This window comes from Sminthopsis crassicaudata, chromosome 1 (genome assembly GCF_048593235.1).
Source record: "Sminthopsis crassicaudata isolate SCR6 chromosome 1, ASM4859323v1, whole genome shotgun sequence".
NCBI classification, from domain to species: domain Eukaryota; kingdom Metazoa; phylum Chordata; class Mammalia; order Dasyuromorphia; family Dasyuridae; genus Sminthopsis; species Sminthopsis crassicaudata.
In genome coordinates, this window is record NC_133617.1 from 632,047,591 (window position 1) to 632,067,410 (window position 19,820).

The 19,820-nt window shown below is 32.8% G+C and overlaps 1 protein-coding gene across 6 annotated transcripts in view; it reads right to left on the reverse strand.

The window, feature by feature from the left end:
* The window catches only part of LOC141551315 (phospholipid-transporting ATPase ABCA3-like), a 230,654-nt gene that overhangs the window by 41,085 nt on the left and 169,749 nt on the right, over positions 1–19,820 (reverse strand). For all 6 annotated transcript variants that reach the window (XM_074282818.1, XM_074282817.1, XM_074282822.1 and 3 more), the window contains 7 exons: positions 17,834–18,005; positions 14,413–14,713; positions 8,819–9,089; positions 8,455–8,659; positions 7,874–8,093; positions 5,817–5,975; positions 4,519–4,691 (listed from right to left, as the gene is read on the reverse strand). In XM_074282818.1, coding sequence (XP_074138919.1) covers positions 4,519–4,691; positions 5,817–5,975; positions 7,874–8,093; positions 8,455–8,659; positions 8,819–9,089; positions 14,413–14,713; positions 17,834–18,005 — 1,501 coding nt within the window. The remainder of the gene's footprint in view (positions 1–4,518; positions 4,692–5,816; positions 5,976–7,873; positions 8,094–8,454; positions 8,660–8,818; positions 9,090–14,412; positions 14,714–17,833; positions 18,006–19,820) is intronic.

Consider the following 19,820-nt stretch of genomic DNA (forward strand, 5'->3'; position numbering starts at 1 on the left):
GGCCATATTTGAATTCAGGAGGGAGTAGTCTTCCTGACTCTAGGCCTGGCATTCCATTTGCTAGAAGTAGCTAATTTTCTCTGGAAAAATTCTAGTGACTATCCTATACATCTTTTTTTTTTTTTTTTTTTTTTAAATAGCAATATACTTTTCCATGGTTATTAAATTTAATTAGACCATGTACTTATGCATCATTGGCTTAGTTTTGATTATACCTATGCAACTCTTCTAACTCTGTTAAACCTACCATAATTTGACCTTCTCACATTCAATTTTCTTTTTAGCGTTTCTTTAGGTTTTATTTCTGTCAAGAGTTAGATGCTTATATATCTTCTGTATCTGTCTTGTGGTTGAAGATGATATTCATAGATCATTATGACTAGAGACCTTAGGATCATAGGTTCTATATCCTATATTATAGGATATAGATCTGGGAATTCACCTCTAATCTCATCAATTACTTTATTTCATTGTAAAATAATGTTTTTATTACTAGCTACAATTTGCTAAGATGTTGTATACATAGTGATTTAGAATTTAGATAGCAGTATTTAGAACTCAGACAAACCTTTGAGATCATCTAGTTTAACCCATTTAAAATGTTTTTAAACTATAATATTTAATACCTTTTGTTTTACATCAAATTCATTTCTGAATATGCTTTTCCTGATAATGAAGACAAATAGGACAAAGTGACCTTATCTGATAAATTTCATACCATTCATCACACACAGCTTTCCATTTCCAGTAAAAAGAGGGAAATGCTTCCTTATCAAGACTAATCATCAATATTATTTAACATTCAGCTTCATTTTATAGTTCCTTTTGTTTATATTATTATGGTGGACATAGTGTTTTTCTAATTCTGATTACTTTGATTCAGTTAATTGTTTCTCCATATGTAAAAATATTTTTTACAAGCATTTATTATCTCTTCCTCCCATTGAATGATTTTTTTTTAAAAAAGGATTGCCTACATATTAAATATGCACAGTGTAGCAAAACAAAATTCCACATTGATTATGCCCAAAATGGATGTCTCACTGTGCATTATTTTAAGCTGTTATCTTTTCGGCAGTACCTGAATGGAAAATTGCTTCTTCAGTCTTCTGAACCAGAAGTGTATTATTGCACTGATTAGATTTTTAAAATCTTTCAAAGCTTTTTCTTAATTATGTTGTTATAATTAAATACATCGTTCTCCAAATTCTGTCTACTTTACTCTGAATTTGGTTCACAGTTTCTTTTGAAGTTGTCCATTTCATTATTTCTTAGGGCACAATAACATTTCATTACATTCATATAAAAAAGGGCACAATTAATGTGAATTTTAATAATGTGAAATATGATTTAGTATCAATTATAAAATGAAACAAAGTTGCATTTACTGTGAGCAAAAATTAAATTAATGACACACAAGTTAGGGGTTTTAACACAGTACTATGTCATTTATTATTGCCTGTGGTTGTGATGTGCTGCCACATATCACATTACCAATTATGTTAATTGATTTGAAAAAAGTCCTTAACCTAATGGACAAAAGGAAGAATACTTCAGTTGGAAACATTTCCTGTGTAAAAAAGAAAAGGCTTATTATTACATTAGAACAAAAATTTGATGTAATAGAATGACATGAAACTGATCAAAGCAATTCTAAAATAGGACAAGATGTTGGAATGCTTGAATCTATGGTATGTAATATTATAAAGGTTGTAGGTGAAATAAAAGAAAAAGCTGTAGCATCTTTTTGTGGTTTGTGAACAACTATAAGGAATCAAAATATTATGATAGAAATGAAATATCTTTTAGCTTCATGGATTAACAATTGCTATCCAATCTGGAATTATGCCCCCAAAGTTATCAAATTGTGCATACCCTTTGATCGGAGCAGTGCTACTACTGGGCCTATATCCCAAAGAAATACTAAAGAAGGGAAAGGGACCTCTATGTGCCAAAATGTTTATGGCAGCTCTTTCTGTAGTGGCTAGAAACTGGAAAATGAATGGATGCCCATCAATTGGAGAATGGTTGGGTAAATTATGGTATATGAAGGTTATGGAATATTATTGTTCTGTAAGAAATGACCAGCAGGAGGAATACAGAGAGGCTTGGAGAGACTTACATCAACTGATGCTGAGTGAAACAAGCAGAACCAGAAGATCATTACACACTTCAACAACGATATTGTATGAAGACATATTCTAATTTAAATGGATATCTTCAACATAAGGAAGATCCAATTCAGTTCCAGTTGATCAATGATGGACAGAAAAAGCTACACCCAGAGAAGGAACACTGGAAAGTGAATGTAAAATGTTTGCACTATTGTCTTTCTACCCAAGTTAAATATACCTTCGGAATCCAATTCTTAGCGTGCAACAAGAAATTTGGTTTTACACACATATATTGTATCTAGGTTATACTGTAACACATTTATTATATATGGGATTGCCTGTCATCTAGGGGAGGGAAAGGAAAATTTGGAAAAGTGAATACAAGGGATAATGTTGTAAAAAACTTACCTATGCATATGCACTGTCAAAAAATTATAATTATAAAATTAATTTTAAAAATAGGGCCAAACACTGAGGATATGAAAATAATAACAAAACAAAACAAAACAAAAAAAATTGCTATAAAAACACATTCCTTTTAAAAATAACAGACATTCAGACAAAAGTTTCAAGTTTAAGGGAATGTAACAAAATGGAAATGAAATGGATAGTAAACTAACTTTTATTTCAAGTGTTGATTGGTTCAATTGCTTGAAAAAGGAATGGTTAAGTCTTCTCTGGATCCCCTTAAGTGCTAGTGTTTTTCCTGTTGATTATCTCTAATTTCCCCTGGATTTTACATTTTTAATATTGCTCCTATAATTAAACAAGGAGTTCCTTAAAATCACTGGCTAACATTTAAATAGCACCTACTGTCAGGAACTTAAAAAATTTAGATTGGTGGGGGAGCAGTGTTCAGATTTCTCATAGATCATATCATTTTGTGAGATCTGAAAACTTGCAAATCTCTAGCCTGAGTCTTGAAATTCTGAAATAAAACAAAACTTAATACCTTAAGAAAGCAATAGGACTTAGGATAACAGAAGGTCAAACCAAATATTTCCTCCATAAGCATGTAAATCTTAGCTTAAATCTTAGTTAAAAGTCAGGAAGAAGACTGGAAAAATGAAAAAAAGAAAATGAATTCTACTATAAAAAGTGATAATTATGATAGGGGCACTCAAAACATAAACTCAGAAGAGGATGACTACAAAAATATCTACAAGCAAAGCCTCAATGAAAAACAGAGTTTGGGCACAAGTTCAACTAGATAATAGAAAACATAAAGTAAGTGTTAACATTTTAAAAATATATTTTTATAAATTAAATACTAGAGGAAAAAATTGAAAAAGAACTGGGAGATAAAAAAATAAAGATTTGAAAAGGGAATGAACAATTTGGTAAAAGATTAGCATATTTTTGTCTAAGCAACACATTCCCTAAAAATTAGAATGGACTAAATAGAAACTAACAGCTCCATGAAACAATAAGAAAATTGAAAACAAAGTCAAAAATTTGGAAACAAAATAGAAGAGAGTATAAAATACAACTATTTTGTAGCAAAAATAACTGACCTAGAAAACAGATTAAGAAGAAAGAAATTCAAAAATCTCTGGACTACTTGAAAGTTATAATCAAAGAAAGAGCCTAAAAACCTTATTTTAAGATACCAGGGAAAAATCTTTTAGGATCAAAGGCAAAACGGAAATACAAAATTAAACGGTCATTTCTTGAAAGAAATCCCTCTTCCCCCCAAAAAAAACCCCAAACCATAGGATTATGAAAGTCAAAATCCAGAGCTTCCAGGTCAAAGAAAATATACTGCTAACAGCAAGCAAGCAAGAATGAATTCAAGTGCCAAGAAGCCAGAGCTAAGATCCCAGAATTCTTAGCAGTCACTACTATTTGGGAGTGGGTGGCTTAGAATATAATATTCAAGAAGGCAAAGGATAGCTTACAACCAATAATAACTTCCTAGCAAAATGAGTGTAATCTTACAAGAGAAAAATGATTCTTTAATGAAATAGAGGACTTTCACTCCATTCCTGATGAAAAGACCAGAGCTAAGTATGAACTTTTAAGGTTAAACATTGGAATTAAGAGAAACATAAAAAGGTAAATATGAATGAACAAAACTAAACAAGTATACATTCACATATGAGAAGATGATGTATATGTTCCCTTGGACCCCCATTATGATCAGAAATTACAGAGAGAATTCAATTAAACAAGGCTTTGAAGTGGTTCTGTTATGTTTTGATGATATTAAATGAAAAATGGAAAAGAAAGAGGATTAAAGGTGTCTAATTCAAAAAGTTCCCAACTACAGGATAGTGAGCTTCAAAGAGTTGGTTTCCTCCCTTCCCGTAAAGGAGAGTGTGAAGGTAGCTTCTTTATCTGGCCTAAAGTTGGATGGGAAAGAAACTTCACGAGGTCATCTCTAAATTAATATTTAGTCACTCACCCAAGTCCGAGCTCTAAAGAGGAGACTTAGAAGGATTTTCAGTCTCCAGAGAATGTTGGCCTCAATGAATAAAAGCAATTTGAAGAAAAAAAAGCCAGAGATAACCAGTGAGATCAAGAACTTTCCAATTCCTGGAGCTTCCCATGCATAGAAATCATCTTCATATTTTATATCTGGGGATAGTGAATGAAATTATGTTCATTTTAAAACTCTCAAGTTTTTTCACTGTACTTAGTTACTGTACTTAAGATTCCCAGGTCATTTCCCAAAGAGGGACTTAAATGACAGAGAGAAAGGCAGATCATTCATCATAGCAACATTAATTCATCTCCATATCATCCTTATTTTCTTTGATCTGCAGGAACATTCAATATGATGATGTGGAGGGTCCACAGAAAAGGTAAATGTTTAGAGAAAGATTTTATACTATGTACAACAAAGTCAATATTACATTTCTGATGGGAAAAGATTACCAAAGTTTCTTCATTTCTTTTCTATTATTGCAATGCCACTCTTGTTCATAGCAAGGTGCTTTGCATTCTCCTCTTTCATGCTGTTCTAAAGCTAAAAATATAAACTGAAGATTTCCCAAGGTCAATATTAGAGCTTAATCATGCCATTACTAACAACATTTCCAAGCTACTGCCATAATAGTAAATAACACAGGATATTTAGGACTCTGACAGTGTTTATGAGTGGGAATATAGACATGGTAACTTGTAATACCTAGCTACTCCCAGGCAGCTCCAACAGCAAGAACACATTATTTTTCTTATTTCTTATTTTTCCTTATTCTTATTATTTTCCCTTTTGCCTCATTTGCTGAATGTTAAATAAAAAAAGTCATGGCTTTTGCCATGTCCAAAAGTCAAGTAAATCTTTTGGACAATTGAGGACATTGATAAATCTCTTTTTGTTTTAAAAATGCTCAGCCTTGTTGTAGAGGCCTGAAAGGATTAATATGTTTTATTTTTAGAAAACCACCTTCAGGAGGACTTATTGCCTTATGCATAGACGTTTAATAAATGAACTAAATTAGTCCATGAATCCTTGACCATTATGAATTTACTTTGTGTCTTCTCAAAGGGTCCAATGTGCTTCACATAGATTTTCCCCCATTGTAAAAGTTTTTTCTAAATTGATAGTAGTCCTTGATGACTCTACTTCTTTAGAATAGGAAAGAGAAACAAGCTTTACCTGTATCTTCAAATGTTTTACCTGAATAAACAATAAAGAGAAGGGATTGTCTACACTAGCTATAGTAAATATAGGGATGAATGGGCTGGATGGATACTCACCGTTAAGTTCACAACTAAAGAGTGTAATATCAGAGGAAGTACAGTATTTCTTGGCATCAAAGTTGTTGTAGAAAATTTTGATGCACATCCCTAAATTGTAACTAGGTATTAGGAAGAATACTCTTTCCAGAAATGTAGCGATTTTTTCCAATTTTAATTCTGTGAAGGAAAATAGTATAGATTAAGTTAATTTTGTAGTCTTTGATCCTTTTGTGTAAATTGTGATTGTTGATTGCTTTCTTCCTGAAACTCTTTTCTACTGTGATATGATTTGAACTGGATCTCTTTTCTGCTCTCTATTCTTTTTTTTTTCTCTCACCCCCTTTTTATACCATGAAAGATTATTTACTCTCATGGTTTCAACTATCATCTCATGTAAATGTAAATTACTAAAATTTTTATCTCCAGTCCTGCTCTAACTCAAATCCTATTCCTATATTTCAAACTGCCTATTGGACATCTCTTGTCTGATATCCTACTGGTATCTTAAATTCAACATTATAAAAAATAAAGTAAAATTTCCCTCAAAATCTGCTTTTACTTTTGACTTCTTTGTGTCTATCACTGCTAGCACTATTCTTCCAGTTTCAAACCCTGAAATTTCAGTACCAGTTTTAAATCTTTTTTACCCTCCCCTTAGCCACTCAACTAAGCCTTTGGGGTGGCAGTGGAAATAGAGTGGAAAGAATGCTCTATTTGGAGTCAGAGTACCTATCTTTTAAATCTCAGCTATGCCAAATATACTTATATGAATTTGTTTAAATCATGTGACCTCTGAGATTCAGTTTGTAAAGTGAGTAGATTAAAAAATAATCTATAAGGTCCCTTATTCAAGTACTAAATCTATATTCCTATTAATTCTGTCTGCAATAATTTTTGCATCTATCCTTACCACTTGACTTTTACTGCTGCCAACTTGTCTTTCCCTGGATTACTGAACTAGGTTGATTTCCCTGTTTCAGTCCTTTGCTCTACTACAATATTCATTTTCCTAAAGCTTACTCCCTTAGAAATTATTAATGGCTATAGAAATATGTGAATTTCTTAGCCTTGCATCAACGCCTTCACAGTATCACCCTAATTTTATATTTCTATCCTCTATCTTCTGTTAACCACCCCTCCTAGCCTAAACTCCAGCTAAAATAGTCTACTTTATTTTTAACTTTACTCATGTATTTAATGTTCATTCTGTTTCTTCTACCTGGAATACCTTCCTTGATAATTTTATCTGTACAAACTCCATTAGTCCACATTAGGACTAATTGTTCCATTTAATAATCTTAAGTAGAAACAGATTTCATTAAGACCTGAGGATAGGGATAGGAATATATTCTTTATCTTCCACAACTTTCAATATAACACACACCTATATAAAATATATTGGATATTTGATTAATCTTTAATTTAATTTATTTTAATTAATCTTAATACCTAGCTCAAAACTCATGCCCATGAAATTCCACTTAAGAGATTACTCATCTAAACTTATACAATATCTATAATATTAATTTAACATTTATTTGTCAGTTAATTTTTCATGTGTAAGAGGTTGATCAGGGGAACTCCTAATCAATGAAAGTCCTCCAACTCAAATTGATAAAATATAGGCTATCCTGGGAAGACTGTAGAAAAAATGGAATGCCAGTTTTCACCTGCCTTTGACCTTTATTACTTATATGATTGTGGACAATGCACTTTCTTTGGCTTTAATTTCCTCATCTATAAAATGAAGGCCCCTTTTTATTGTAGATAAAATCTTATTACTTATTTCAGTTTTTGAGGTGGCCCATTTGTCCCTTGTAATTTCATTAAGTGTATGTTTTCAATATGAAGGAGTTGATAAATTTACCATAAGAACCTGAATTCTAAACAGTATTAGCTAATCTGATTTAGTCCTGTAGTCTGACCTTTGTGAGGCATGGGCTTGACATTAAGGGACTTGCTTGTTCAGTGATGTTCCCTTACAGAACTGATTATTCTTTACTTGCTCATTTATTACCTCTGAGTAAGGACTCAGTATGTGTTTGTAAGAAGGAAGTAAATGCTGATGCCCTCACCCTTTATGCTTAAGATTTGAAAAACGATTAGGGTGACAATTCCTGAGAAGAAGTTGAACATGAGGAGTCTTATGAAGGCAGTGACACTTGTTACGAATAAGAAGCTCATTAGGTACATAAGGGGAATGACAGACCAGCCGTAAATCATTAATATTAGCAATATATCTGCAGAGTGGTAGTCCTCAATGAAAGCTTTTACATCAAAGATTTTAAACACCACCTAAAGCACAGAGACACAGTTTTTAGAGAAGAGGAGAAAGTGATCAAAGTAAAAAATAAATTAATCCAGAATAGCAAAAAAAGAAATAATTTCCCTAAAACTTGGGGCAACAAGGGGGAAATAAATATATGTTGCTCTAATCCTAGATAAGACCACTTCTATATCTGGGACTTCTAAGGACTTCCTTATTGAGGAAAGGTTAAAAAAGAAAGAGAACCTAAAATATATAACAGAAAATGTAAGGTAGGAGAAATAACAGAGCACAAATACCTAAAATTCAGTTCTATATATATTATTGGACAAAAGGAAAACTTGTGATATGTAGGAGAATCTACCCCAAAACATAATACTCACTACTCACCAACAGCAGCAAAGAGGGAATGAAGAAGATAATGAGATCCCACAATAGGGAAGACAGCCAGAAATTAATAGCATAGACCCCACTGACAAACTGGATGTGCTTTGCCTTTATGACTCTTTCACCAACTGCCATGATTGAAAATGTACTGGCCAATGAACCCATTCCATAGAGTAAGTGGACAGCAATGTCAATTCCCGTGGGGCCCCTGCAAAGAGACAGAATAGGTAGAGGACTGTGCCATATTCTAGTAGCAGCCATATTCCAGAACATAATAGATAAAGAGGATTTTTAAAAATAGCTGCATATGGTAAAGTGTGGCAGGTTTGAAAAACTCAATCCCAGGAAAAGGAAAGTTTACACATACCAAAAATACTCATCATTTGCAATTTGCAATTCATTTCGAGGTTGAGGATGATTGAAGACAGTAATGGAAGCTTGTGGACCAGAAAGAAACTTGAATAGAATATTGTCTATAACTGATACTACTATGGAAGGAGTATGGTATGCCTGATTGTTGAAGAAAGCAGTGATTAATGTGTGATTTCCGAACTGTTTGAAGGAAAATGCTGTAAGGTGATAATCATTAAAGTTTTCATTCTCTTTTGCCTTAGAAAGCAGTTCATTGTCCAGGTTGTCTAGGAAGAGAAAACAAAATCATACATTTAGTCAATATACATTTTCCCTATTGGAACTAGAAACAAAGTAAACCATCACCTGAGCAATAGAAAAACATTATGTTTGAAACTAGTGGCCCTGCAATGCTGGCTTCTTGTGGCCTGGGCCAACTGTAGCTTCAATGTGCGGCACATGTCTCATCCCCTCAAAGATTTCTAGTCTCCCCAGCACATATCTCATCTTGTTCCTTCTTGCTGTGATAACTCCCCAGATCTCACAGGACACATCACTACCCCTGCCATGGTGTCAGGGACAACTATAAAGCATCTAATCATATGTTTTCATCAGTAAACCATTTCCTTCACATTAGAAAGCACACAGGGGAAGACATATTAAGGCAGAAACAAATGATTTTGTAATCAGCTTATGTAACAGACTACCTGGTCAAAAAAATAAATAGATGAGTTGGGGGTAACATCACAATTCTGGCATTGTGGATTCTATATAGTAAACTTCAATTATCCAGAGTTCAGATAGAGATGTCTCTCTGCCAAAATAATAGTGGCCAATTTGTTGACTTGCCTTAATGATAATTTACACTCTTTAAAAGGCAAAATAATCAACAAAACGGAATTCTATTCTGTAATTAATTCTTAGTATCAAGGAAAGACTGGCATTTGTGATGGAAATAATGGTAACCTCAAGGGAAATGACCTATTCCTTCCTAGATTTTGTGATGGAAAGGAAAATCAAGCATGGTCTGGTATGTTACCCTGGATTTTAGAAGAGGAGATTTCAAAGTGTTCAGAGAAAGGTTAGGTAGGAGTTCCATGGGCTAAATTCCTATACTGGAAAATAAAAAGGGTGGGAAAATTTCAGAAATGAAATTCTAAAGAGATGAAGAAAAATAATTTTGATTGGAAAAAATAGGCGTTATCTAAAAAGACTAATATGAACATAATTCATCAACTAATTTAGATTTAGACAATATATCTACAGAAAATATAAGGTAGGAGAAATCAGCACAAATACAAAAGCATGATTTGCTCCCATAGGAAAAGAATGCTAAAAAAGCTCAGGAGAAGCTAAGGTTAAGTTTTTTTTTAAGCTTTCACTTCCTTAATCAGTACTGTGGGAAGGTAGCAGATCAAAGAAAAGAGAAAACTCTTTGGGGTGAACAGAATAAAAACTAGCAAGAGAGAAGGGATAGCTGCTTCATTTTTGTCTTTTCTGTCAAGAAAAATGACTCTTGGATTGGAAAGGAGAAAAAAATTGCCAATATGGAGTTATACCCAAGATGACAATTAAGAGTAATTAGCTGCTCCTGGCAAAGTAAAACTATTTTGCTCCAATGTATCCCAAGATACTAAGAGTTAATGTATGTGAAGTGAAACCTCAAAGTTGTTTTAATTTGTACTTCTCTTATTTTTAGTGACTTATAGCCTTTTTTCTTATGTTTGTCAGCAACTTGCTTTTCTTTTTTTGAGAACTGCCTGTTTATATTGCTCTTGTTCTTATATATATTTGGATCCATTCTCTATATATCATAGATATCAGACAATGCCAGAAGGAAACAGATGAAAGCAGCTTTGAAAGTTTCAGTTGAATTTAATACTTAAAAAAAATAAGCTATATATAATATTCATAGTGTATATAAAACAATCTTTTATTCCTGTTATATACTTCATATGGAAGTGTTTATTTTGTTTTTTGTTAAGTTTAGAAGAAAAAAGATAAAAAAATATGGCTTTTGACCTTTTTCAAACATTAGCAATTATTTCTTAACTGTTAATTCTAGAGTTTAGCAACAATGTTTCTTGAGGTTTTCCTTGTGGGATCTCTTTTTGGAGGTGATTGATGGATTATTTCCATGACTATTTTGCCCTCTGGTTCTAGTGTATCAGGGTAGTTTTCCTTCATCTCTTGAAGAATGTTATCCAGGCTCTTTATTTTTGGTTATGGCCTTCCGATAGATCAACAATTTTTTAAATGCCTCTCCTGGATCTATTTTTCAGGTTGGCTATTTTTTCAATGAAGTATTTTACATTTTCTTCCATTTTTTTCATTCTTTTTAGTTTGTTTGACTGACTCTTGATGTCTCAAAAAGTCATTAGCTTTCATTTGCCTGGATCTAGTTTTTGATGTGTGATTTTCTTCAGTTAGCTTTTGTATTTCTTTTTCCATTTGAATAATTCTACTTTTCAGGGTGTTTTTTAAAGTGGATTTGTTGTTGTTGTTGTTGTTGCATTTTTTTGCATTGCATTTGGCCAATTTTATTTTTAAGAATTGTTTTCCTTTCTAAGTTATTGACTCTTTCTTTCATTCCTATCTTTTCCCCCCTAATTTTTCTTCTACGATTCTTATTTGTCTTTTAAACTCTTTTATGAGCCCTTCCAAGAAGCCCCTTTGGATTTGAGACCAATTCATATTTCCCATGTAAGCATTTTGTCCTCTTCTCAATTGATGTTTTGGTCTTCTCTATCACCATAATGGCTTTCTACATTTTGCTTCTTTTGTTTCTTGCTCATTTTTTCCCCCTAACTCCTCATTTTGTAACCATTATGGTCAAGCTTTGCTCTTGGGGTGCAGGAGTTGATATTCCAAGCTTCTTCTGCAGCTCTGAGCCTTGGCTTTGGACACAGGGACCTCTTGTGTTTGATGTCTTGCTCACAAAAGGGGTAGCCCTCTTTGCTCTCTCCAGGCAACAGCTTGGTTTCCTGGGCTGGTAATTAGCCTGTATTAGGACTGGAGGCTGCCCAATGGACTGATCTGCTACTGTGTTTAATATCCCCTCACTGGCTTTCCCAGACTCTGTGTGTGCTGGGCTGAACACCCCTTTCACTCTAGTGAGACTGACCTTTCTTGAAGTTCTTCCAATCAATCTTGAGCAGGAGAATGGTTTCATTGTCAGACACTAGTCAGAGGCTTGGCTTCATGTGATTTCCGAGGGAAACTAGGAAAGTTTAAGCAGCTCCCAGCTTTGCTCTGCCATCATGGCTCTACCCCCGAATCAGATCTTAATTGCTAATTCTAATAGCTTTTTTTTAGCCTTCAATCTCCTTAACCTCTCTACAACTGAAACTTGAATAATGTGGATAATTTTGGATAATATTGAATAATTTCTCCTCTCTTAGTATCTGTGGCCTTGCTTTTTTTCTGGTTTTCTTACCCATCTGTCTATTCCTTCTTGTTCTCTTTTAATAGGACTTGGAGCTTCAAAAGACCTTAGTCCAGTTAGTCCAAACTCTTCATTCAACATATGAGGGAATGAGGGTCAATTAAGTTAAGTGTCTTGCAATCAAACAGTAATTAAGAATCAGATCCAGATCTCCCTGTCTTTTAAGTTCAGCATTCTTTCAACTATCCTAGGCTTCTTACCATACAGATCTCATTTCTTAAGTAGACTCTTTGGCGATCTAATCTGTTCTTATGGATTCAACTATCAGAACTATGCAAATGACCCATGAATCTGTATACCTAGATCCTGTCACTGCAAAACTCCAATCTCACACAAGTGATTATTTGATACTATCACATTGGCATGTCCAAAGTGGAACTTACTATCTTCTCACCTAAATCCAACAATTCCAGTTTTATTTTTGTTGAGTACTATCTTATTCTCAGTTATCAAGTTTAACTTCCAAGCTATCCTTGATTATTAGTACTTATATCTCAACAGTTGTTAAGTCCTATTAATTCTTTTTCTCACAAATTAACATAAATTCTCTTTTTTTCCCTTCTCTTCATTCACATTTTAGCTTAGGTCCCTATCACATTTTATCTGGATTATTCCAATAGCCTCCTAGTTAGTTTTTCTGTTTCCAAATTTTTCTTTGCTTTAATGCAGAGGTATTAAACTCAGCCTCAGGGCAAATAAAAAGCTATAATAAAAATACAATACAATATATATATTGTGTATATATATATATATATGTATACATATATATATATATATATATATATATATACACACACACAATACTAAAAAAAATTGTTCAATGAGTACAAATTACAATTTACAACTCCCTTATCCTGGAGTTTAGTGTTTTCTATGATTTGGCTTCAACCCATATGTCGATTTTTATTTTATATCATACCTCTTCACATAATCAAAGTTCTAACCAAATTAAATTATGATCTTTTATATTGATATTTCATTCAAGAGAAAAAAGTAATAGAAAAAGGAAATATTTCTCTTGATTTGCTGAAATTTGATTTTGTATTTATATTTTCTGTCAATTTAAAGAATTTTGTTAATTAAAAAATATTTTTGAGTGCTTAAGATGTGGAGCTTTATAATGGATGCCTAGGTGTGTAAGATTTGTCAAACATTGGTTTCTGTCCTTCTGTGACACATAGTTTACATTCTAGTTATGCATGGATAAGACATATGCTCAAAAATATGACTGCCTTAGATGGTTGAAAAATAATACTATGTTGTTCAGAGAACAGAGAGATCACTTCTAGATAGAAGGGAAAGCTTCATGGAATTTCAGCAGAGGCTATAAGAATAGGTAGACTTTCAACATGAAGAGTAGATATGACATGATATTTCAGGGTAAAGGTCAGGTGAAAATATATATGGTATATTTGAAAAACTATGATTAGTCTTGTTTGCTGACAGTATAAAGTATCCTAAGCTAAGATGCTTATACAGAATCTTCTATTCTTATGGAGCTCAGTCAGTATTCAGGATTCCTTAAGTCTTCAAGAATATACAAGGAGAAATAAGATGAGTTAAAGTTGGAAAGAAATGTGAGTCACCTTATAAAAATATGTGAACTACCTTATAAAAATGTGTTAGCCATTTTTACTCACTGAGTCTTAGTAAGTGATATAACATAACATGAAAAAACTGAAGGTCTGAAAGTACTAAGATTCGTTTAGATGAATGGTAAGTAAAAGGGGAAGATCAAACACTTTTCAGGGCATCATTTCTTGAGAGTAAAGACACAAGGGACTCTCAGAATTTAACTCTCAAAGAAGAGCTTAGTTTTTTTGTGACTGATTATCAGTCACAAAAAAGTCAACTTTATGACTCTATAACCACCTAATCAGTTTATGGCAGTTAGCCAAATCCTTTTCCCATCCATAGATAAATAGGCTAATAGAACTTTTTCTCCTCAATGGGTCTCTCCCTCTGATTTTCTCAGAATATATGGACAAGACAGGTGTCCATTGTGCCAATGATTAAATTCTGACCCAAAGGAAGACATATGTAAGGCAAGTTGTTCCATGTGACTTTATTAGTATAAGATAACACACAAGGATGATCTGTTTACTTGTAAAAGGTCTATTGACAAAGTTTCATAATCCAACAATACCTTTCTATATGATTCTTACCTCTCACTGGAATGGGTGTATGTCCATCATTATTCAAAGTTTGAAGAAAGATTGTTTTGAGTTTTGGATCCAGAGAAGTTCCAGAGAAGTTGTAGGGTACAATTGTCTCACCATATATATTTAAGGACAATTGTAGAGAAGGTGAATCTAAAATTTCAGAAGAATAGTTGATGGCTATAAGAGCTATAGCAGTACAAATCAGAGGCAAGAGAATCTGTGCTGCTAATATCTTCCACTCACGCCAACTATATATAACCTTTTTCATCAACATGGCAAAGAACTGCTGGCAATGAAGATAAAACTATAATAAAAATAGGAAAGACAGAGTATAACAATGTTTTCAGACTTAAAGTTATAAATCCTTAAAGTAATTTGTAATGTAATTTGGTGGAAGAAAGAGAACACATGAAGTACATGTCTCTGAATAGAAGCCTACAGAATAAATACATTATCAAAATACTTTCATTTGTTTCTATAAAATAACTTTTAGAATTAAAATATATCATATAATGCATGATATACTTGTAATAATCATTTATTATTTTTTATTGAGCTACTACCATATATAAAATACTAAACCTCCTCAGAATTCTAGTCCTAAACAGACAATTGCCCAAAGGACATTTGGTGTTCCACTAATATCTCAAACTTGATCTCTCCAAAATGGAAGACATTATGTTCCTGCTAAGTGCATTCCTCTTTCAAACCTTCCCACTGAGGGCACCAGCATCTCTCCATTAACTTAGGACTTGGAATCAATCATTCTAGATTCTTTCTCTCCTCTACCTCCTTCCTCCTAAATAATGAATTCCCAGATCCTAGATCCATACTATCTCTTGCTTTTAGAATGTTCTTTCTTGTTCAGACTATTGTAACAGTCTCCTAATGGGTCTCCTTATTTCAGGCAGATACTCTTTCTAATCTATCTGCTACACATCCACCAAATTTTTTTGAGTGAATCTGGCTGGATCATTATCTTCTCAGAAACTTTCAATTATTTCCTATTGCATCTAAGACAAAATGCAGTACTCTTAAGCCTAAAATTTAGGGTTCTTTACAACTGGCTCCAATCTATTCCTCTAACCCTATTTCACATTATTTCTCCCAGACTTTATACTCCTTATAAATCTGGATTTTTAGCTTCTATGTGGAGTTATGCAAATTATTCCTTATACCTGGAATGCACTGCCTCCTTTACTTAGGCAAAATTTTAGAAGCCTTTATCTTCAAGTACTACCTGAACTCAAAGGAGATAGTTATTGGCATATAGTAGATAGTATGCTGAGATACCTAAATTGAAATCTGTCTGCAGATGCTTAAAAGTTGGAGTGTCTCAGTTTCCTCAACTGTAAAATGGGAATAATAAAAGCATCTTCCTTACAGGGTTTCAAATGAAGTGATATTCATAAATAGTAATTAGTACAGTGTCTGGCACATAGTGTATGCTACATAAATGCTTATTCCCTGCTTCTTCCCTTCCTCTTTGATGAATCCTTGACTAATCCATCCCATTGTTAATGATCTTCTCATATCTTATATTTAATCACATTCACACACAATATATGTGTATACATATATTTACATATACACACACATACACACATCCAAACATACATTGTAATCCAGTAAACTGTAATTGAATCCCCAGGGTTTAGCACAAAGTTGCAAAATCAGGTACTTAACAAATGTAATGTGTATACATTGTGTCTTTTAAGTAGAAGGGAAGACCCTCAATGGCAGGAATTTTCTCTTTATGTTCCTATTTGTTTGGTATAGGGCTATGAATATAATAAATTAATTATGTAAATGTTGAATTGAATCTAATCTCTGACTAGTTTTTGAATCCTGGTCTTATACTTTTTGAATAATCATGAGCAAGTCACTGAACCTGTTACTTCACAAGATGATAATTTTGAAGAAAGTACCTTAAAGGACTAGGTAAATTGGTAAGTTGTTATTATTTATGCCCTCATGGAGTTTACAATCTATTTGGGAATATCAAATTGATGCATATTAAAAATAAACAACAATAAGAATTAAATATTATTATGATACAATTATAAAACAATACAAAAGATGGTTTTTCAGTAGAAATCTTCACTGAAGATTAGATGACCATTTGTTAAGAGATTTTAAGTGAGTTACTTATTTAAATACATTGCCTCTAAGGTCCCTTCCAATTCTGAGAATCTGTGATTTTAGATCATAGTACAATATATAATAAAATATCAAATAATTGGTAATTTTTTGTGCTCAGAATTCAGAGGAAGGAAATGGCCAGGGAAGTTTTCGTGGAAAATGTAAGGTTTGAAAAATAATTAAAACTTGGTGAAAAAGGAGAGGAAATCATTTTGGGTGAGAAATGCTTGTTGACAGAGATGAGGTTGTTTTTAGGGAAGAGTGAAGATATAAGTTTAATTGAAATGCATAGTACTACAATTGAGAAGTAAACAGGGGGCCAGAAGGTGACATGATTCAATGACATGGAAATTAAGTAGGTTTTCCCCCTCACAGGATATTAATAAGGCTATTTTGATTAAATTTTTACAATTCAAAAAAATTTTTTAAGATGACTTATCTGATTAACCTATAAATAGAATTCGTAAGTATTTCAGTTTCAATTACCTAAAAAGTCAAACTAATCTGATGACATTAAAACAAAATTTGTAAGAGAACAGTGATTATTTTCAAATTGAATAACATCTTATTTAGAGTATAATGAAATGTTATGACTATTCTCTTTATGTTTTAATGGTTATTAATTCTGCTGCTATCTGCCTGGGCCTAGAACCTTTCCTCATCTACATTTTTGTAGTACAAAACATCCCAGAGGTCTGAACTTCAGATTTTAGGGACTTGTGTCTAAAATCCTGGATCAAATACTTCCTAGCTATGGGTCTTGAGCAGAACATGTAATCCTGCATTTCAGTTTCTTTGTCTGCTACATGGAGATAAACGATACTTGCTTTTGTGGGAATTTTATTTTGTAAACTTTAAAGGACAATATAAATGTTATTAAATCATTTTGTTGTGGCCAACTCTTTGCAAGTCCACTTATGAAATTTTCTTGGGAAAGATACTGGAGTGATTTGCCATTTCTTTCTGCAGGGTTCCCATTTTACAACTGAGGAAATTAAAGCAAACAGAGGTTAAGTGAGTTCCTTAGGGTCACACACACATCTAATAAGTTTCTGAGACTGGATTTGAATTCAGATCCTCTAGATCCCAGTCTCAATACTCTAATTCATTAAGCAATCTGGCTGCCATATACATAAATAATTATTAGCAACCCAATCCTTGATAGATTTTCCCTAGCTGCTATTTAAAATCTTTGGATCCAAAAAATTAAACCAAAATATTCCTCTAGCATGTATTTTAACTGCACCCTGTCAGAATGATAATACTAAATAAGGCTGCTCACCCCGGTATTTAATTTCACATGAGATTTCTTTTTAGATAGAATCTTCAGTTCTAATTCATTTGAGTCATCAAGATTTTCACTATCTTCTGTATCTTCTGTATTTTTCTTATATTTCAGTGTTGGGAGCTGGATTGCTTGGAGATCAATGCTAGAATCCACCAATTTACTGACCCTAAATAAAAAGGGCAAGGCATTTAATTTACTTGCAGATAAAACATTAGAAATTCAGAAAATAAGAATCCCCAAAATGTAACAACTATCAAAAGATAGGAATTGACAGCATTCTCATAGAAGGGTGATCTTTAGAATGAAGACTGATTTCCAAAATAATTAAGATAGTAAAACTTTTTCAACACCTTCCTTCTTGCCCCAGTGAAAATATAAAAGGAGTGAACTGGCTTGCAGAATGGGTCAGTGTCTTACCTATTATACACCATTGATTTCAGTGAAGCTCTCAGCTAAGTCTCTTTTGTGTAGAAATTTCCCATGCTATTTGAATTTAAACTGATCAAAAAGTCAGCCAAGCTATTATGCTCTTTGATTCAATAGCACCCTGTTCCAACAATCATTCTTTTGTTTGCATATCTGAGTTCTCTTTTTATACATCTTTTTCTCCATTCACTTAAAATAGGTCACATTTATATAATGCTAAGCTTTACTATGTACTTTAAGAAACACCTTCTCCTGGGAAAAAGGACAGTAATGAACCATATGATTTTTTGAAGAAAGAAGTTATCTATCCTTTTAAAAAATTAATTTTATAATTATAATTTTTTTTGACAGTACATATGCATGGATAATTTTTTTTACAACATTATCCCTTATATTCACTTTTCCAAATTTCCCCCTCTTTCCCCTAGATGACAGGCAATCCCATAATATTAAATGTGTTACAGTATATCCTAGATACAACATATGTATGTAAAACCAAATTTCTTGTTGCACAGTAAGAATTGGATTCCGAAGGTATAAGTAACCTGGGTAGAAAGACAGTAGTGCAAACATTTTATACTCAATTTCCAGTGTTCCTTCTCTGGGTGTAGCTGTTTCTGTCCATCATTGATCAACTGGAACTGAATTAGATCTTTATGTTGAAGATATCCAAGAAGTTGTCTATCATGAACAGTGAAACTGATGTGTTTGCTAAAAGAGGCAGTATCCCACAACACTCTTAAATTTGGAACAGACTTTGTGATTCAAAAGATACAGTTTTTGACTCTTATTCTCAGAGAAAGCACAAAAATAGCTATTAAAATGCGAATACCAGAGAAGGTATTACTCTCTTTTTTCCTTTCTTATGAGATATGGAGGAATAGGTAGCAAAGATGGTATAAAGGGTGATAGTCCACTTATCAGAATAAGGAAGTCAAGAGGAAGAGCGGTTTTTTTTTTTTGTTTTTTGTTTTTTTTTTTACATGTAAAAGAGTATTCAGATATCGATCTTCCCATTTTCTTTTTTTATTTCTTTTTTCTTTTTTTTTTGTTTATTTGTTTGATTTGGGACTAGCAGTCTATAGACTATCATGCCAACTAAACCCAATAAAATTTTTTCAGATATGTGGAATTATAATCCAGTTGTATTCCATATACATAAATATTTGTATATATCTTAAAGTCAGGAACTATATTACTAATTTATGTAATTGCTGATAGATTTGCAAGTTTGTATCAACATTTCCAGAACTCCTTCAATGAAAGCTTCCCAAATCTCTCTCTTTTGACAAATTCTGTCATTTTACTAAGTGAGATTAGGCTGTCTACTAATGGTCACTTGGTAAAAGTTTATAGGAAAAGTCACTCTGGAAAGGTTGTCTGGGAAAGAAAATTCAAAGAGCACTGAAATTGCTTCCTGGAGCAGTGTTCATAACAAATCTTCCGGAAAGAGTAGTTTATAATCATTACTTCATCCCATACTTTATTATAATGATTTGTAGCAGCTAAGCAGGCCAGGGGACAGAATATCATGCTTAGTGTCAGGAAAAACTGA